Here is a 16,811-nt window from a genome sequence, read left to right as displayed (position 1 = left end):
ACTGGTTATGTCCCACTCTGTTGATTGTACTGATTTATTCTGTGTAATCTGCCTTGAATCTCAGTGAGAAAGGCTGATTATAGAAAATGAATGTAAATAAAATAATTGAATCTTAGGAAATTTTACAGTATTAAGACTAATTTGGAAATGGCTGCTGTTGCTCAGAGGATGGGATGTATTCAAAGAGGCATATTTTAAAGGAATTCTGCTGTTGCCAGAGGTAACTTGCATGCTGGCTTCCAGCTCTCTGATTTGTGAATTTGAGGCTTGTAGCTGGGATTCCTGCAGATTACTCATGTGTGCATGTGAGTATGAGAGAACTATTTGCAGTGTAATTAAAAGGAGGTTCCTATTATCTTTTTTAATCTAGTAAGTGGCTCTATGGATTCATGTTTGATGATCTGGAGTATGAAACCTCAAATGAGAGCGTATCGCTTTGTGGGACACAAAGATGCAGTAATGTGTGTTCAGTTTTCACCTTCTGGGCACCTGATTGCTTCAGGCTCTAGAGACAAAATGGTTCGTTTATGGGTGCCAAGTGTGTAAGTATATGCTAGTTTTGTTCTTCATGCTAAGGTGCGTATATTACTTGCCTTGCCACTGGAGAACTTCAAGGCTTGGGAAGAAAAAAAATGGGAAGAAACTGAAACTTTGATGCTGCAAAATCTAATATTGTATTGGCAATGGCATCAATCTGTCAGTGTTGTGTGTTTAAAAAGTCATCAAGTTGCAACCAGATTATAACATCCCTTACAAGGGGCTTGAAAGACAGGTGAGAAACTGTGGTTTGGCCCTGCCTTTCTCTGTGGAGTCTTTGTTTGTCTCCTTTCTAAGTACTGATACTGCTTCTGAGATTGGAAGAGACTAGTATATAGCAGGATCCTGTCCCTCTCCCATTGTTTTTAATTTTATAAAATAATAACACTATACCAATAGATTTTCCCCCATGGAAAAACAAAACCATTAAAAAGTTTGAATTTGAGAAAAGCTTCCATGGAAAAATTTCCACCCCGCAAATCTGGCTGTATTGAAGTATTTCATAAGGTTTCCATGGGGAGCAGTGACTGCATGGCTTATGTAACCAAATGTTCTACAATAGTGAGTTTTTACGACTACCTTTTCTTTGTGTAGTTTTCTAGTGAAAGGGAAGTGTATCCACATTTAAGAAACAAATGCACTGGTTTAGAAAAGAAATCATGCCAGCTAACAGGAGCTCTTAAAGAGGCAACTGAGTATCCACTGAAGTATCCATTTTTGGACATCTGTCTTAAGCTAGGAAAAGTAGACAGCTTTTAGTTTTAATGAAGCCACTTGACTTATACACAATAGCATGTAAAATATTTATAATTTACTACGTAGTTGTGCAGGAAATGTTCACAGCAAAGCCATGTATGTTTATAATTGACCAGTGGTCATAAAGCTTTTCCAATTCATCATACACCCTTCTTGTTTATGTGCCCTTTCCCTTTTTGCGCCACTGTGTACGTGATTTTCTTTCATGTTGCATCATTGGAACAAACCATTTTAATAGGACACCGTTTGATTTTTGCTACTTCAGACATTCTGTTTTATCAACTCTGAGCACACAGATGTAAATCGTCCGAAGTTAAGAGGCTTTCCAGGAACTACATCTAAGCAGAAGAGTTCCTTCTTTTGCTGCGTCTGGTACTACATTTAGGATTTCTTTTGAATTTTGAGTCAACAAATTCCTTTTATTGTCAATATGAACAGTTCTCTGGAAAGAGTAGACAATTCTGTTTAAGGGAAAGGCTGTTTAGAATATAGTAATTTGGTCTTCTGTTGTGCTGTTTTCTCCCCTTTTTATTTTAACAAAACTTTTCTTTCTTAAATTAAGCAAAGGAGAATCTACAGCTTTCAAGGCTCATACAGCAACAGTCAGAAGTGTTCACTTTTCTAATGATGGCCAGTCACTGGTTACAGCATCTGATGACAAAACTGTTAAAGTGTGGGCTGTCCACAGACAAAAATTCTTATTCTCATTAAGTCAGCATATAAACTGGGTTCGCTGTGCTAAGTAAGTACAATTATTTTCCTGTATGATAATATTGGTTTATTTTTTAATGTGTGCATCATCACAAGTTTTCATTTGACAAAATAAGCATCTGAAGTTTTCATAGCAAGAAATGAACCGTATTTTTTTAAAGACACATACAAATTGATTTGGGAATTAGTCATATTTCAGAGCTTCACATATTTTTTGAATAGAATGAAATATTTCCAAGAGAAAACCCTTCCTGCAAAATATCTGTCTTCATTTGGCTTTCCTGGACTTAGAAATCAGCGTATGAAATGTATGTAATAAACAACTCAAGTAAAGTATGGAATAAATCAATTCATTTGAACCAAACTTTCTCTATTTTACTGTTCTTCCAGGTCTAAAACAGGTTGGTGTACAGAACAGCCCCCCTTCTCCATTGTGTTTAGTTTTGTTTAACTTAAAAGCTCCTTAAGAGAAATGTGAAAAAGCTTGTGCAAATCATATTCCAATATCTCTCGGGGGAGCAAATGTCCTCAAAGTCCTTATGTTGGTAGAAGCCAGTGTATTGTATTGTTTCCAATAGCAACTGTAGGATTTTACTTGAGTGCTTGCACACATTTGGGGGCAAGATTTGGCTGGGGCCAAAAAGTACTCTAATCAAAATCAGATTTTTTTAAAGGGTTTAAATACCCGAGATGTTTTTCCATATACAGAAAACATGGTGTAAGTGACCATAATTTTTGGTCATTCTTTACTTATGTGTGGGTGTCAGTGTCGTAGAAGAACAATGTTGCTGTGAAATTCTGTGCATTCTGACTTTCTGGCCCAAGATGCATCGGGCCCAGCTCCTTACCAGTACCAGGTGGAGAGAACACATTTGACCAGTGCTTGCCCAGCTGCATTGGCTCCCAGTTGAGGACTGAATCAGGTTCAAGGTATTGGTACTAACCTTTAAGGCCCTAAATAGCCTGGGCCTTAAGTACTTGTGGGACTGCCCTTACCCCTATGTCCTTCAGTGGAGCCTATACTCCAGTACACAAAATCTGCTGAGGGTCCCTAGCCCCAGAGAAGTAAAGCTAGCCTCAACCAGAGCCAGGACCCTGGCTCCAGCCTGGTGGAACAGCCTCTTGGGTGAGATCAGGACCCTGCGGGATGTTAAACAGTTCCACAGAGCCAGTTTGGTGTAGAGGTTAGGAGTGCGGACTTCTAATCTGGCATGCTGGGTTCGATTCTGCGCTCCCCCCACATGCAACCAGCTGGGTGACCTTGGGCTCGCCACGGCACTGATAAAAATGTTCTGACTGAGCAGTGATATCAGGGCTCTCTCAGTCTCACCCACCCCACAGGGTGTCTGTTGTGGGGAGAGGAATGGGAAGGCGACTGTAAGCTGCTTTGAGCCTCCTTCAGGTAGGGAAAAGCGCCATATAAGAACCAACTCTTCTTCTTCTTCTTCATAAGATAGTTGTTCCACCAGTTCTATGATTGAGGTCCATACGCCACCAATGGAATTGGGCTCCTTGCGAAGACATGCACATGGGATGAGTGCAAATAGATTTACTAAATAAAATCAACTTAGTGACGTCTTGCCTGAGCTCTTTACTCCCCCTCCCCAGATGGAACCGAATGCCCCATGCTGCTTAATGATGTTTTTAACAATTTTAGTTAATTGTAATTTACTTTAAATGTATTGCATTATTTGAAATTACTGTAATGTTGATTTCCTAATGTAAATTGCCCTGAACCCTTGGGAAGGGTGGTATATAAACCAAATAAATTAATTGAAATGCCACAGATGACCTCTTATGCCAGAACTACTACTTATTAAAAGGGTTTTTTAAACATGAATTATTGATTTTTTCATATTTTAAAGTGGTAATAATTATTGTTAATACCACGGAGTCTTAGAATTTTAGTGTGGATAACAAATGGAATTAGAAATAGAAAACAAGGGTTTGTCTGCACACACCTTTATTACTTGGTGGTCAATGAGAAAAGGAAAGACTCCTGTACTGTATTGAATATTCTGCTACAATTTTATTGGGTAGTTTAAACATCTCATGAGAATTGTATGGAGAATTCCACTTTCTTGAACATATAATCAACTTAACTATTTGACATAAGTAGAAGAAGGAAGGAATTATCCGTGCATCTTAACATAAGGCTCCTGTGCTAAATAGTAGGCTTATTTTTAAAAAAACACCCAGCTATTATCTCACTATTACTGAGGGTAATCCAGATACAGCTTCTGTTACAGCTTCTAAATTTTCCTTAATTGTCTTTATTGTAGGTTTTCTCCTGATGGAAGATTGATAGTATCTTCTAGTGATGACAAAACTGTCAAACTTTGGGATAAAGCAAGCAGAGAGTGCATACATTCTTTCTGTGAGCATGGTGGGCAAGTATCCACACAATATCTTGGGGCCTCCTCAGCTTATCATTTTTATGAAAAGTATTAAAACTAAACGTATATATTTTGTCACTTAAACAGCCTGTGACATTTTTAAAAATAGAATTTGTGTTGGAGTCTGCAAATGTGGCCAGCACTGGCAGTCATACTTTTAAAACTCCTAAAGCCAATGTAATGGCAGAACCACTTCCTTCATTATTGCCCAGTGAAACAGAAGTTTGGGGCAATAATGGCTTTGAAAGTGCATGCGAGAGATGTCAAGATTCAGAAGGAAGAGAAACTTGGTATGTGTGGGTGCGAAGATTAGATAAAAACAGCTGAAAAGAATGACAGGTTTCCAGTGACTTATTGCCTACAAGAACTTTGTTGTTGTTAGTTGCGAAGTCGTGTCCGACCCATCGTGACCCTATGGACCAGGGGTAGTCAAACTGCGGCCCTCCAGATGTCCATGGACTACAATTCCCATGAGCCCCTGCCAGTGTTTGCTGGCAGGGGCTCATGGGAATTGTAGTCCATGGACATTTGGAGGGCCACAGTTTGACTACCCCTGCCATGGACAATGATCCTCCATGCCTTCCTGCCCTTAAGAACTTCGCTTTCTTTATATTCCGCATGTAGTGTTGTCTTTGATGAACACCCTTTGCTTTTTGCACTGTGATAAGTCCTTCAAGGGCCACATGATGGAATAGATAACAAATGCCTATATAATATTGAGGGGCATTTGTGCCCAGCTGCTTCTTGCAGATTTGCATGTAATTGTGCAAGTTTTAGGCCTGTCCCAGACTGCGTTAGTGGCAAGGTAACTTTCATTCCATTTGTCTTGTGTGGTGAGTATTCCTTCTGAATGTGCCTTTGCAAGAGCTGATGTTTCATTGCAGTGATTGAGTTGTAGGAGAGAATATAAACTCTAGGAGAGAATATAATTCCTGTCATAACTAAGGGGTTCTAGTAATTGAGATGTGTTTAAGCAAGGGACCCTGGCAAGAGCTTGTGCTTAACCTCTGGACATTGGGTCAGGCCTTGTAAGGGAAAGTTTCCTTTTCCCTGACTTATGTATGCTGAGTACTTTTTATTCCTCGGCAGCTGAGTAAAGCATTCTTGATTATTGCTGAACTATTTGCTGAACAGTTAAACTTACTTTTCATGTTAAGGAAAGGAAGGCATGCAGTTTGGAATGATGAGGTGTTTTGGTTTTGCAGAGGGTGTATGGGCTCCTTGAAATGAGCTGTTTTGCAGTACTGTTTTTGTCTGTTCCTAAAGTAGCTGGTGCATCATGGAATATTTCCTGATTTCATAAATCAATGGATGGTACTGTCAATCACCTTATTGTAGATTCTGTACCCCCCTCCCCCTGGTGGGAAATAATCTAGCATTCACAGATATATTCTAATGGTTCCATAATACGTTGTGTTCTTGTTATTCTGCAGTAAGCTTCCATGCCTGTTTCTTTTAGATTTAAGAACACTTTACTCATTTCTATTTTAATCGTTGCAGGTTTGTGCCTCATGTTGACTTTCACCCTAGTGGCACATGTATTGCTGCAGCTGGCACAGACAACACAGTGAAAGTATGGGATGTTAGGATGAACAGGCTCCTGCAGCATTATCAGGGTAAGTATCACATTTGTTACATGTTATGTTAAGCCAGTGCCTAGATTCTCAAAGCATTAGATCCAGAGTAGCCCTTCCACCCATGCTGGGAGGGAAGTCTGCAATTTCAGACACATCTGTCAAAGTACAGCCCCTATGCTGTATCTTTGCTCTTTCTGAGGGTTTCAGGGAGTTAGGTATTGGTTTTGAGTGCAAACTCTATAAAAATAGAAATAAAATGATCTGTCCAAGATGATCATTTTTTTAAATGAGTATGTTTACCTTATGTACAACCTTAATAAACAGGCAGATTACAAAACATTAGACCATTTAATACATGTAAAGCCTTGCTATGGCTATGGTGGATTTTTATTAAGTTGGACTGAGAATTGTGAATAAAAGAAGCGGCCTGAGGGTCAGTATTGTCTGCTGTGACTGGTAACAGGTCTTCGCGATCTTAGGCAGATCCTTGAACTGATGATGACACGGACTGACAAAACATGTTTGCAACAATAAACAGAACATGTTGATAACCAGTAAATGACAGCCTGTCTCTTGGTGGGACCTGGAAATCCCCGACAATTACAGCTGAATTCCAGACATCTGTCCCTCTGGATAAAACGGCTGCTTTGGAGGGTAGACTCTGTGGCATTATACCATACTGAGGCTTCAGCCCTCTCGAACCCTTGCATTCGTTAGATTTCACCACAAAAACCTTCACTAATTTCCCAACCTGGACCTGGCACTCTAGTCAGGCTTGGCCCCTATGAATCTTTCTTTGAAGGCTGAAGTAGGACTGGAAAGGGCCCTGTCTCCCTCCCTCTACCTTTTTATTGACAAACTGATGGCTTGGACTACTTTGGTTGCCTAGTAATAGCCATTGAGGGAATCTGCTGTTCAAAGCTACAGGCACTCCTTTTATCATTTTGGATTTTTTTTCTCTGTCCAGATTATTTTTTTAGATTTCACATTTTTCTGCAAACTAAGTTCTATATCAAGTTTGTAGAAAAATCTGCCTTGTTTGTCTACTGCTTCAGTCATCAGATTTAAGTATCCAAAGATATCTCAACTTTACTATCTGTTCCAGTTAATATTTTTGGTAAGGCCTTGGAAGAGGTGCGTGTCTAATGGCTTAAGTGCCAGTCAGTGCTTAATACCCTCTTGAGATGGCTGTCCTGCTCCTTAGTACCTCCTCCTCGAACTGGCTTGCTGTCTGTCCAGTTGCCAGCCAGTTGCCTTCTGTCCCGCACCCCTGTGGCATGGAGGCTGCAGATCCCTGCTGCGTGACACCTGCCCCTGCCAGTGAGTTTCATAACAGCTGCCTGCAGCCTTTCCAGGTCCTGGGGGGGAGGGGGAGGCCGTCCACAGAGTTCTTCCATCTCCCACCCCCAGTATAGCGCCCATTGTATTCATGAATGCAAAAGGGTTGACCCCTATTTGGAATATATATAGTGTATGCCATAAATAGCAAATAGGTCTGATTTTCATCAGAAAATGTTCAATCATCCTTCACCATCTTACCATCAAGGTCTCTGAGAGACTGCATCTCTAGTATGCTCCCCCGAAGAACATCATGCTCTGTGAGTTCCAACCTGTTGGTGATCCCTGGCCCCAAAGAAATATGTTTGGCCTGGACCAGAGCCAAGGCCTTTTTGGCCCTGGTACCAGCCTGGTGGAACAAGCTGCCCGCAGGGATCCGAACCCTATCAGTCTTATCAAAGGTCTGATAAGTCTAAGATGATGCTATTCCACCTGGCATATGGTAGAGGCCAAAACGAGTAATGAAACATTGAAACAGGCCTCCCTCCCCTCCCCTCCTCCACCATAGGAAATCAGAACTGGGATCTATACAGTTTTACCCCATTAACGAACTGTCAGAGCTTGTACTCCTACTTTGCATTGACAACTACCGTCTGGTCTTGTATTTCATTTTTAATGATTGATATTTTATGATTTTAGCTTTCTATAGGTTTTTATGATTTTAACTGCCCCGAGCCTGTCCACAGGGAGGGGTGGTCTAGAAATTCATTCTCACAATATCTAAGCCATATTTTTATGGCTTACAGTCTTTACTCACATGCTATTCTAGGATTTTATTCAAAAGAATGCCCCCCCTGAAAATAGAGCCATTTTGAATATTCACATACAAGTTACAGTTATATCCGATAATGAACGTGTGTGTGTAACCTTTTTAGGAGGTTGTCTTAAATCCTGGGTCCTCTGGATTAGGTAATTTAACAAATGTTGCTCGTGGGCCATGGAATTTCAAGTCTTTGTCTCCCCAATTTCCTCCTGTCACTGAGCTGTGTGACTGAAGGCTGCCTGTGTCATAGGTGAACTACATGGCCTCAGGTCAGGCAGAGTAGTCAGCGACTGAGGAAGAGAAAGCAAGAATGTAAAGGAAATTGTGGGGAAGTGCAAGGACTTGCAAGTACATCCGGCCCAACAGAAGGGTTCTTCGCTAGTGTGGCTGCTGAGACTGGCTCTGCCTCAGAATTCTGCATTGTTGTAACGTGTGACACTTGGGACCTATCTCGTTAAAATACATTTCTGTGTTTGGAGTATGGTATGTCTTCTTAAACTTGCAGTTAATCAGTACAAAACTTTCTGTGGCATGGTGCCGGATTTCAAAAACAATGTGTAAGTATAATCTTCTATAGTGCTGGAAAAACCAACATCGATGTTGTATAAAAATCATAAACAAAAAAATTTCCTTTCAACCATTTCCTTTGAATTATTTTGTACCCAACTTACTTCAGTTCTATGTAAATAGGTTTGTACCTAACCTATTTCAGGTCTAGTAACATGTGTTATGCATTATTTTGTTTAGTACATAGTGCTTCAGTGAACGCTTTGTCTTTTCACTCCTCTGGAAACTACCTCATTACTGCCTCCAATGATTCAACTCTAAAAATACTGGATTTACTAGAGGGGAGGTTGCTTTATACACTTCATGGTCACCAGGTGAGGAGAATGGCTTGATAAGCAAATAGTTAATTTTAGAGGTTGCACATACAACAAAACTCTGTATACCATTTATATGTGATGATTTCTTAGCGTATGAAGTAATGTCAAGAAACATGCTGTTTTTGAACATGATAGTACATAACGGTATACACATCTTTCCCCCTACCCCATGTGGAAATTTTCCACATTTCCTTTATTTTCTATATATATATAGGGAAAATGTATGTAAAATGACCTTGAGTCTCCATTAAGTTTTAATTGAAGTATTTTAGCTATATCTTCTGATTGTGACCTGCAAGTTTCCCCCTGAAACATTCTCCAGGCTACAAAAAACCTCAGAAGTGGTGCAATTGCACAGCATATAGTTGGGAAGCATAGTTAGGTATATGCCCAGTCAGGGCCCATCTCCTTCCCACCCCTCCAGGCCTATAATTAACCATTTTGGGGGGAGGTCGACATGACCATATATGGTCACATCACCTGATAAATATTTAATGAATTTTAAAAAGTATAAAAAATTAATTTCCACCCATTTGGGAATCCCTTCCAGGGTGGTAATAAACCCCAGGGTTTTATGAAACCCTGATGATTGAGAAAGCTTGCTCCAGACATATTTGAAGATAATCCATAGATGAGGTGCCGCTGAAGCAAAAGACCTGTGTGTAGAAGCTATCTTGTCATTTCAAAAGACCTCTGATGAAGATTGGGCAGATTTCTATAGTTGCAGATGGTCTTTGAAATACTCTTAGTTTTAAAGGTAAGAATCAGTGACATCTTCAAAACTGGCAAGAGAGATTTCCTGTCTTTATAACAATCAACAGACTTGCTACCCTATTTAGAACCAGCTGAGGTTTCTGAACCATCTTCAAAGGCAACTCTGTACTGATCATGTTGCCATAGCCTAATGTGATGAGTGTGTGGATGATGAGCAGCCAAATCCCACTTTTCCTGGAAGGGGTGTAGAAATCAAACCAACCAAAGTTGGTTAAAGTTCTGCATGCCAAGATGGTGGAATGGTGTTAACAACTGTGGGTGAAAGCAATGCTAGGCATGAGTATTTCTAAACCCAGCATCACGTCCATGGGGAATATTAGTCACCCACATGAGCAGCATGTTAATTTTTTTTCCCAGTCTGTTTGTGTTGGAGATTTTGGCTCAGACTTGATTCCTGTTCTGACAGATGATTAGTGCTCTGGAACAGCTAGTCATGAGAAAAGCCCTGGATTCCTAGATATGCCTTGACGTAACCATTGATGTACCAGGAATTCACTGCAGCTGATTAGTGGTAGTTTACATAGGGAAGGATGCCGAGTTTACATTACTGTCTTTAATTATAATGGTGCTTATTGTTCATACCAGAAGGATCATTAGGGAGATGGAGTATTACTCTGTACTGACATTTTGCAACTGTACACTGTGGTATGTTGTGATTGCATTTAGAATAAATAGGCTTGTTGCTTATATATGACTTGTACAGAAACAGAATGTTCTACAACTAAGTCATTCTTGGATGGTCAGAGAAATCTGCATCCAAGTATATGCTTGCAGATATGATTGTTCGTAGGTTTCTCAACTATATGAAGTTTCAAATTTGCTGCTATCAGATGTATTAGTCCTGAATGACAGAATGAGAAAGACACGCCTGTAATCATGATTGATATTGGGAAAACAGTTAAACAGACATATAGAATAGAATGCTTGGCAAGAAATAAAAACTTACTGCAAAGGCTGAACCAAGAAAAAGTGTAAGATGAAGTAGAATCTTAGGCTAGTGTCAAAGAATTCTACACTAAACCTGTATCTGGCTAATACTTAAGCTTATTATAAAAGCCATAGCCTTCTGTAGTGTCACACATGAGCCAAGATTAAATGTACAAAAGAATAAAACAAGTCCAGCTCCTTTGATAAGCTTGACATTCTTTTATTAACTTTAAACAGTTTGCCCTGCTCTTCCAGAAGCTTTGAGCAACTAATAGTATAAGAATTTTAAAAATTCACAAAATGCAAATGACTGGGATCAAAACTTGCTCATAATAAGAATATTAAAATATCAGAAAAATCTCTCTCACATACCACTCTCATTCAGAGTACAAACAGTACTGGTAAAAGGCCTTCTGGAAAAGCCACATTGTACAGGACTTGGGGGTTTGCATTGGGGGTTTGCATTGTTTGATTTGATACAAAGTTCCTTTAATGGGGAACGTAATGTATTTGGGAAATGACATATGGTTGAGACCAGGAAATAAGATCAACAGTTGTTGACTTCCCTACCAACCTGAAGCTCTATCTGGAACCATTCATCCAAAATGAAAGCTCACATATATATGGCTTGATGTATGTTCCTAAGTGAGGTCTTCAGTGCTTGGTAGTTTGGTAAACAGAAAGTTTGGTAAACAGAATAATTAGAGCAGCTTTGCAGAAGGGATTTTTTTGAGGTAGATTAGGTAGTCATCTGGTGGAGTCAGTGGAGCTTAGCAATACATGTTTCATAGTGTTCATCACATAGAGGTTTTGCAAAAGCTACATGTAGTAGTTTTAAATTGTATTCCCTGTGTGCTGATCATTAGATTATCACAGAACTATTTCATGCAGATGTATCGCAATTGCCTGTTGAGGACAGTACGTCAAGATAATTTTTGTTAGGAGAGCTGTAGTAATGCTTTGTGGTTGTTACTAACCTAGGACACATCTTTCAGATCATAAGAAAAGAGATGGGGGTTATGTGTGTCTTCTCCAGTCTTGTGATGCCCTTACAAGAAAGTAAAACTTGATGGCAATGCATAATTGTACAGATTCATGACCCTCTCACCTTGTATAGTATTTGGATTTTAAAGTTTAGAATTATTGACGTCTAGAGTCATTTAGATTCTTTTGCACCAGTTTGTTTTTCCATTTATCAATAAATTTATATTTCAATAATTTATTATGTAGCATGTGTTTTATAGTGTGTAAGTTATATTCTTTCATCATTTACAGGGGCCAGCTACTTGTGTTTCTTTTTCACGCACTGGAGATTTGTTTGCTTCTGGGGGCTTTGACGAGCAGGTATTGTCTATACATTCTCTTAATGCAAGTTCATGTCAGTTATATATTGATCTTGTGATTTAGAATAAGATGCCATTGGCACAGTAATGCTACCCAGTTCTGTCATTCTTCTTACCTGTGCCAGTATCAGGGTTCAGTTTCAAGGTGCCAGGGGCTAAACCCAGGTAAAGACAATCCACAAAGTTATCCATCATTTGCATGATTAGCATGTTCGTGAATGTAACCCTATCCGATCTCACAAGTGGAGTTTTCCAAACAATTGGGTGACCAGTTAACCTGAGATATTTATTGGGCAGAACTGTGAAATACAGAAATTGTTGTGTTGGTATTAACAAGAGCTCAAACATTGTGTTCAGTATCTGCAAAGTTTCCTCTGATCAGAAATAAATGGCAGTTACTTTACATTAAAGCAGTCAATTTTCTGCACTTTAAAACTCTAACCATTATCCTTTAAAGATGCCAAGGCAGTGTAAGAAAGAGTAGCTTATGGTTTGTTTTTAAATTAAAACATAAAACCAGACATAGACTGCAAAAATGCTAATAACTTGGGAGTATAGAGAGGTATTAACTTGATGGTGACAGTAATGTTAATTTATTTGTTTAAAATATTTATGAACCCACTATTTTTCTTAACAAATCATAACCCAGATTAGGTAACAACTGGAAAATGAAATGCAATATCAATTAAACTTTGATCTTTGGCTGGCCTGCTCCATAAATTGCAGTGCCACTGCAATGAGGCCTCTGCTCTAGATCCTTGTGTCTGAAGTGGGTGGCACCAGAGCAGATCCTTCCTAGTTGACCCAAAAGAATGTAGACACATATATATATGGGAGAGAAAGCATTCCCATTCCAGATGCTGGACACAGACCTTGCAAGGCTTAGTAGGTGGCGGTCAGTGCTACAGGACCCTGAACCAAACTGGCAAAAATGAAGGCATGAAGAGTTAAATAAACCTTATCAATATTGCAAAGCTGGTGTTAATTGACTGGATGTAAAAAACATGTGCATTCTATACTAGGGTTCCCCAGTGTCGTTCCCATGAGTGCCATGGCACCTGCCAGTAGAAGAAGAGTTGGTTCTTATATGCCGCTTTTCTCTACCCGAAGGAGTCTCAAAGTGGCTTACATTCGCCTTCTCTTTCCTCTCCCCACAACAGACACCCTGTGGGGTGGGTGAGGCTGAAAGAGCCCTGATATTACTGCTCAGTCAGAACAGCTGTGTCAGTACTGTGGCGAGCCCAAGGTCACCCAGCTGGTGCATGTGGGGGAGCGCGGAACCAACCTGACATACCAGATTAGAAGTCCGCACTCCTAACCACTACACCAAGCTGTACTTCCCTTGGTACATTTCATGTTTTTCAGGAAGTGTGTGGGCTCCCTTGTAAGATTTTTTTATTGGTGGCCCATAAAATGCTGACAAAGATACACTTGTAAGCCCATGCATGCTAATATGGTTTCCAAAGCAATGCTAAAGTAATTGCATTCTTTGAATTATTTATTTTGCAGGTAATGGTCTGGAAGACAAACTTTGATGCTGCAGATTATGGCGATGTATTGAAAACACGAAAATACAGCATGAATGTGAATGGTGCTCTTAGCAATGTGGTAGGTCCATGCCCTTGCAACCAGTGTAATGTTTAAGCTCCTTAGCTGATTACTGTGTGAGACCAGATGATTTAAAATTGTGTGGTTCAGAAATGTAGAGAACAGTCCTAAGCATCTGCTCAGAATCCTGCTGTGGTCTATTCATTGGTGCTTATGCCCAGTAAAGCGGTTTTCAGATTGCAAAGCCAGATTGCCTGCCTTCTCCACATTCAGAGTTGGTTTCCCCTCTGCAGTATTAAGGATGGCAAAAGTTTAGCTTTAACATGTGTATAGTCTTGAACATTGATATTTTTTGGAAAACCATTGCATAGAAAGCCACAGTGTAGAGTTTATCTGATGTCTATGTGCTAGTAGTAGAGTACTTTAGAATCCTGTCAGACAGGTTTTTTTAGCAGTCTCAGCAGGTTTGTATCGTCCACATTCATTATTTTACAATCATTATGATTGATGTGAAGACATCTTTATCTGCATGCATGAACCTGTGAAACGGATGTCAACTATGGAAGGGGTGGGACAAACAAATGTGCAGCAGTTGCAGTGGGTGAGGCAGCAAGAGGACAGGCACCAAACTGAAGGCCAGGGAAGGCCTGCAGATGTTTAGAAAACGGACTGCTAAAATGGGGAACGAAAGGTAAATACGAAGCTTGCCTAAGGAAGTCAGTTTTAACACAAATAGCTATGTTATTTATTTCTGTTCAGAATTTGGCATACAGAAAAGGATGTTCTTTTTGTCTGTGAATGTAGAAAAAAAGAACTTTGGAATTTCAGCTGTTCTAGGAGGATACTAGGGGGAAAAAGCAAAAGCCATGTTTTCTGGCTGTATTACTTATCTTCCTTGCACAGGTTGAACAGACAATTCCATTGCTCCTGATAGTGAAAATGCTATTTTGCTATGATTTTGAATAGTCTATACTAATCAAAATTGTAATAGACCAGTATTTTTACAACTGGGAATAATGGAATTGCTTTTAGTGTTATCCGTTGGAATCACTCTGCCTGCCTGCTGGAGTACTTCTGGCAAAGCTGCTTGCAATAAAGAGGCTTCTGCTGTTGCCTATTAATAGCTTCAGTTACTTTTGTAGCATTTTCATGCTTCGCTTTAATGTTACCTTCCCAGTGTGTGTACTCAGAGCCAAACACACACAGAGTGATATACAAGATCAAATACTGTTTTTTTTTTGTATACTCTTCATGGACAAGCTGCATATGGTGACAGTGGCATTCAACAGGGTCACAGATAGCACAACTGTGAAACCCTTTACTGAAATTACCAAAATGTTTGGGATTCTACACAAGCATGATGGAATAAGGGTGAGGAACAACATGAGGGTGGCACAGCGACAGCAAGCAGAGTGGGAACAGCCTTGCTTACTGTTGCTGTGGCAGCCTGATCATATTTTTGGACCTCCATGTGGATGAAACCTGAGTTGAACATGGTATCTTTTCCCTTCTGCTGATGGCTTCTTGTGAATAACATTGTACCAGAGGGCAAAATGTGTGATTTAAAAAAAAACAATTTGCAAGAAGCAACTGAGCTAGAGAATTTAAGGATCTTCCACCTGAACTGAATTTTATCATTGCCAGTTATTCAAACACAAAGTATTTAGGCACAGTCTGTATAAACAACTTGATATGAGAAGAAGCACCTCATGTTCTGTTCTTTCTGTTTGTTTGCTGCGATAGGATTCCAGCATGGTGTAGTGATTAAGAGCAGCAGATTCAAATCTACAGAATTGGGTTTGATTCCCTACTCCTCCACTTGAAGCCTTGTATACCAAGGGTGACCTTGGGCTAAGTACAGTTCTCTTAGAGCTCTCTCAGCCCCACATACCTCATAAGGAGCCTGTTATGGGGAGACAAAAGGAAAGGTGATCATCAGCTGCTTCGAGATTCCTCAAGACAGAGGAAAGTAGGGCATAAAAAAACCTATTCATCTTCTGCATATTACAAATGATTAGAAGATGATCAAGGCCCAGCATTCAAATCCCCCCCTCTTTTTAAATTAAGACTGCGCTTTTCACAAGTGGCAAGTTGTCCCTTAGCTTATTCTTGTTTCTGAATGTGTCATTATATCATTATTCTTTCTATAAGCAAATTATAGCATCTCGTATACCAGTACACCAGTCTGTCTTAATTTTTTCCAGTATGTCTCTACTATGTCCTTTTTGCAGGACGAAGTGTTATAAACTGTTTCTGTATGAGCTCTCATTAAAAGTACTGGGATTAAGAGGCTACCACCAGACTCTGTCTTATGTATCTGTTGGTTTTGATTATATCCTTTTTTAAAAATCAAACCTGTTTGGCTTTCATGGCTACTCTTCCATAAAAGACCTGTGCCCAGTGATCATACCTGCCTCTTGCTTTATTACCTTTCACCTCCTGACTGTATTTGAAAAAAAAATCCCAGTTGTTTAAAAACCTAAATCTTAAAAGAAAACCCCAGAATAAGCCAATATTAACGAGCTAATGTTTAAGTCAGTGTACTTCTGAGCACATTGTTTGGGTGTCTGTGAGTTGCTTTTCTTGGCGCAGTGGATGTGCATCACTGAATGTAGGCCAGATGAAGTGGAAAAACGGATAAATTCATTGTCATAAAAATATGTACCGGAAGCTGCTTAGTCTTTCTATATTTGACCTTTTTTAACTCAAATATTTCCATTTGTGTCTTAATAAAATGTCAGAAAGATGAAGGAAAAGCAAGTGATGTTCCTTTAATTAAGTGCCCTGTAACTTTTACGACATTTTTAAGCACTTTGGAGATATGTGAATGAAATGCTTTTATCAGAACACTATTTTAAGAAACTGGTTAAAATGGCATTTAAGCCCCATGCCATCATAGTAGGGGAAAGGGGCCAGAAATGGGCAGCACCAGAGGTGCTGGGAGAACGGTGGTACTCAGCATCTTAAACCCCCTCCACCCACATCTTATCCTCAGTGTTGGTTTAATGTTATTCAGGGATGAGTTGGCATAAACATAATCCCTCCTAGTTGGGAGTGGGTTGAGAGCATCCTCCAATGTCTATATGGCTGTGCTGTAGCATACGTGAAGAGCAGGCTACTTCAGGATCACAGCCCGTTGACTATAACTGGTATGTAATAAGCCAAGACAGGTTATGTGATGGTGATGGTTTCCATAATACACGATGGTTCCACAGCACTATGCTTTTTTCTGCATACCTTTTTGCCCTAGCATATAT

At 39.8% G+C, this 16,811-nt stretch overlaps 1 protein-coding gene across 3 annotated transcripts in view; it reads left to right on the top strand.

The window, feature by feature from the left end:
* Positions 1 to 16,811, top strand: part of POC1A (POC1 centriolar protein A) — a 99,872-nt gene that overhangs the window by 72,309 nt on the left and 10,752 nt on the right. For all 3 annotated transcript variants that reach the window (XM_077325828.1, XM_077325826.1, XM_077325827.1), the window contains 7 exons: positions 371 to 542; positions 1,856 to 2,035; positions 4,287 to 4,394; positions 5,901 to 6,016; positions 8,826 to 8,959; positions 11,939 to 12,007; positions 13,516 to 13,614. In XM_077325828.1, the coding sequence (XP_077181943.1) occupies positions 382 to 542; positions 1,856 to 2,035; positions 4,287 to 4,394; positions 5,901 to 6,016; positions 8,826 to 8,959; positions 11,939 to 12,007; positions 13,516 to 13,614 (867 nt within the window). In that variant the 5' untranslated portion in view covers positions 371 to 381. The remainder of the gene's footprint in view (positions 1 to 370; positions 543 to 1,855; positions 2,036 to 4,286; positions 4,395 to 5,900; positions 6,017 to 8,825; positions 8,960 to 11,938; positions 12,008 to 13,515; positions 13,615 to 16,811) is intronic.

The sequence above is a fragment of the Paroedura picta genome, chromosome 3 (assembly GCF_049243985.1).
Source record: "Paroedura picta isolate Pp20150507F chromosome 3, Ppicta_v3.0, whole genome shotgun sequence".
In the NCBI taxonomy this organism is placed as follows: Eukaryota; Metazoa; Chordata; class Lepidosauria; order Squamata; family Gekkonidae; genus Paroedura; species Paroedura picta.
This window is presented reverse-complemented; position numbering and strand designations above follow the sequence as displayed.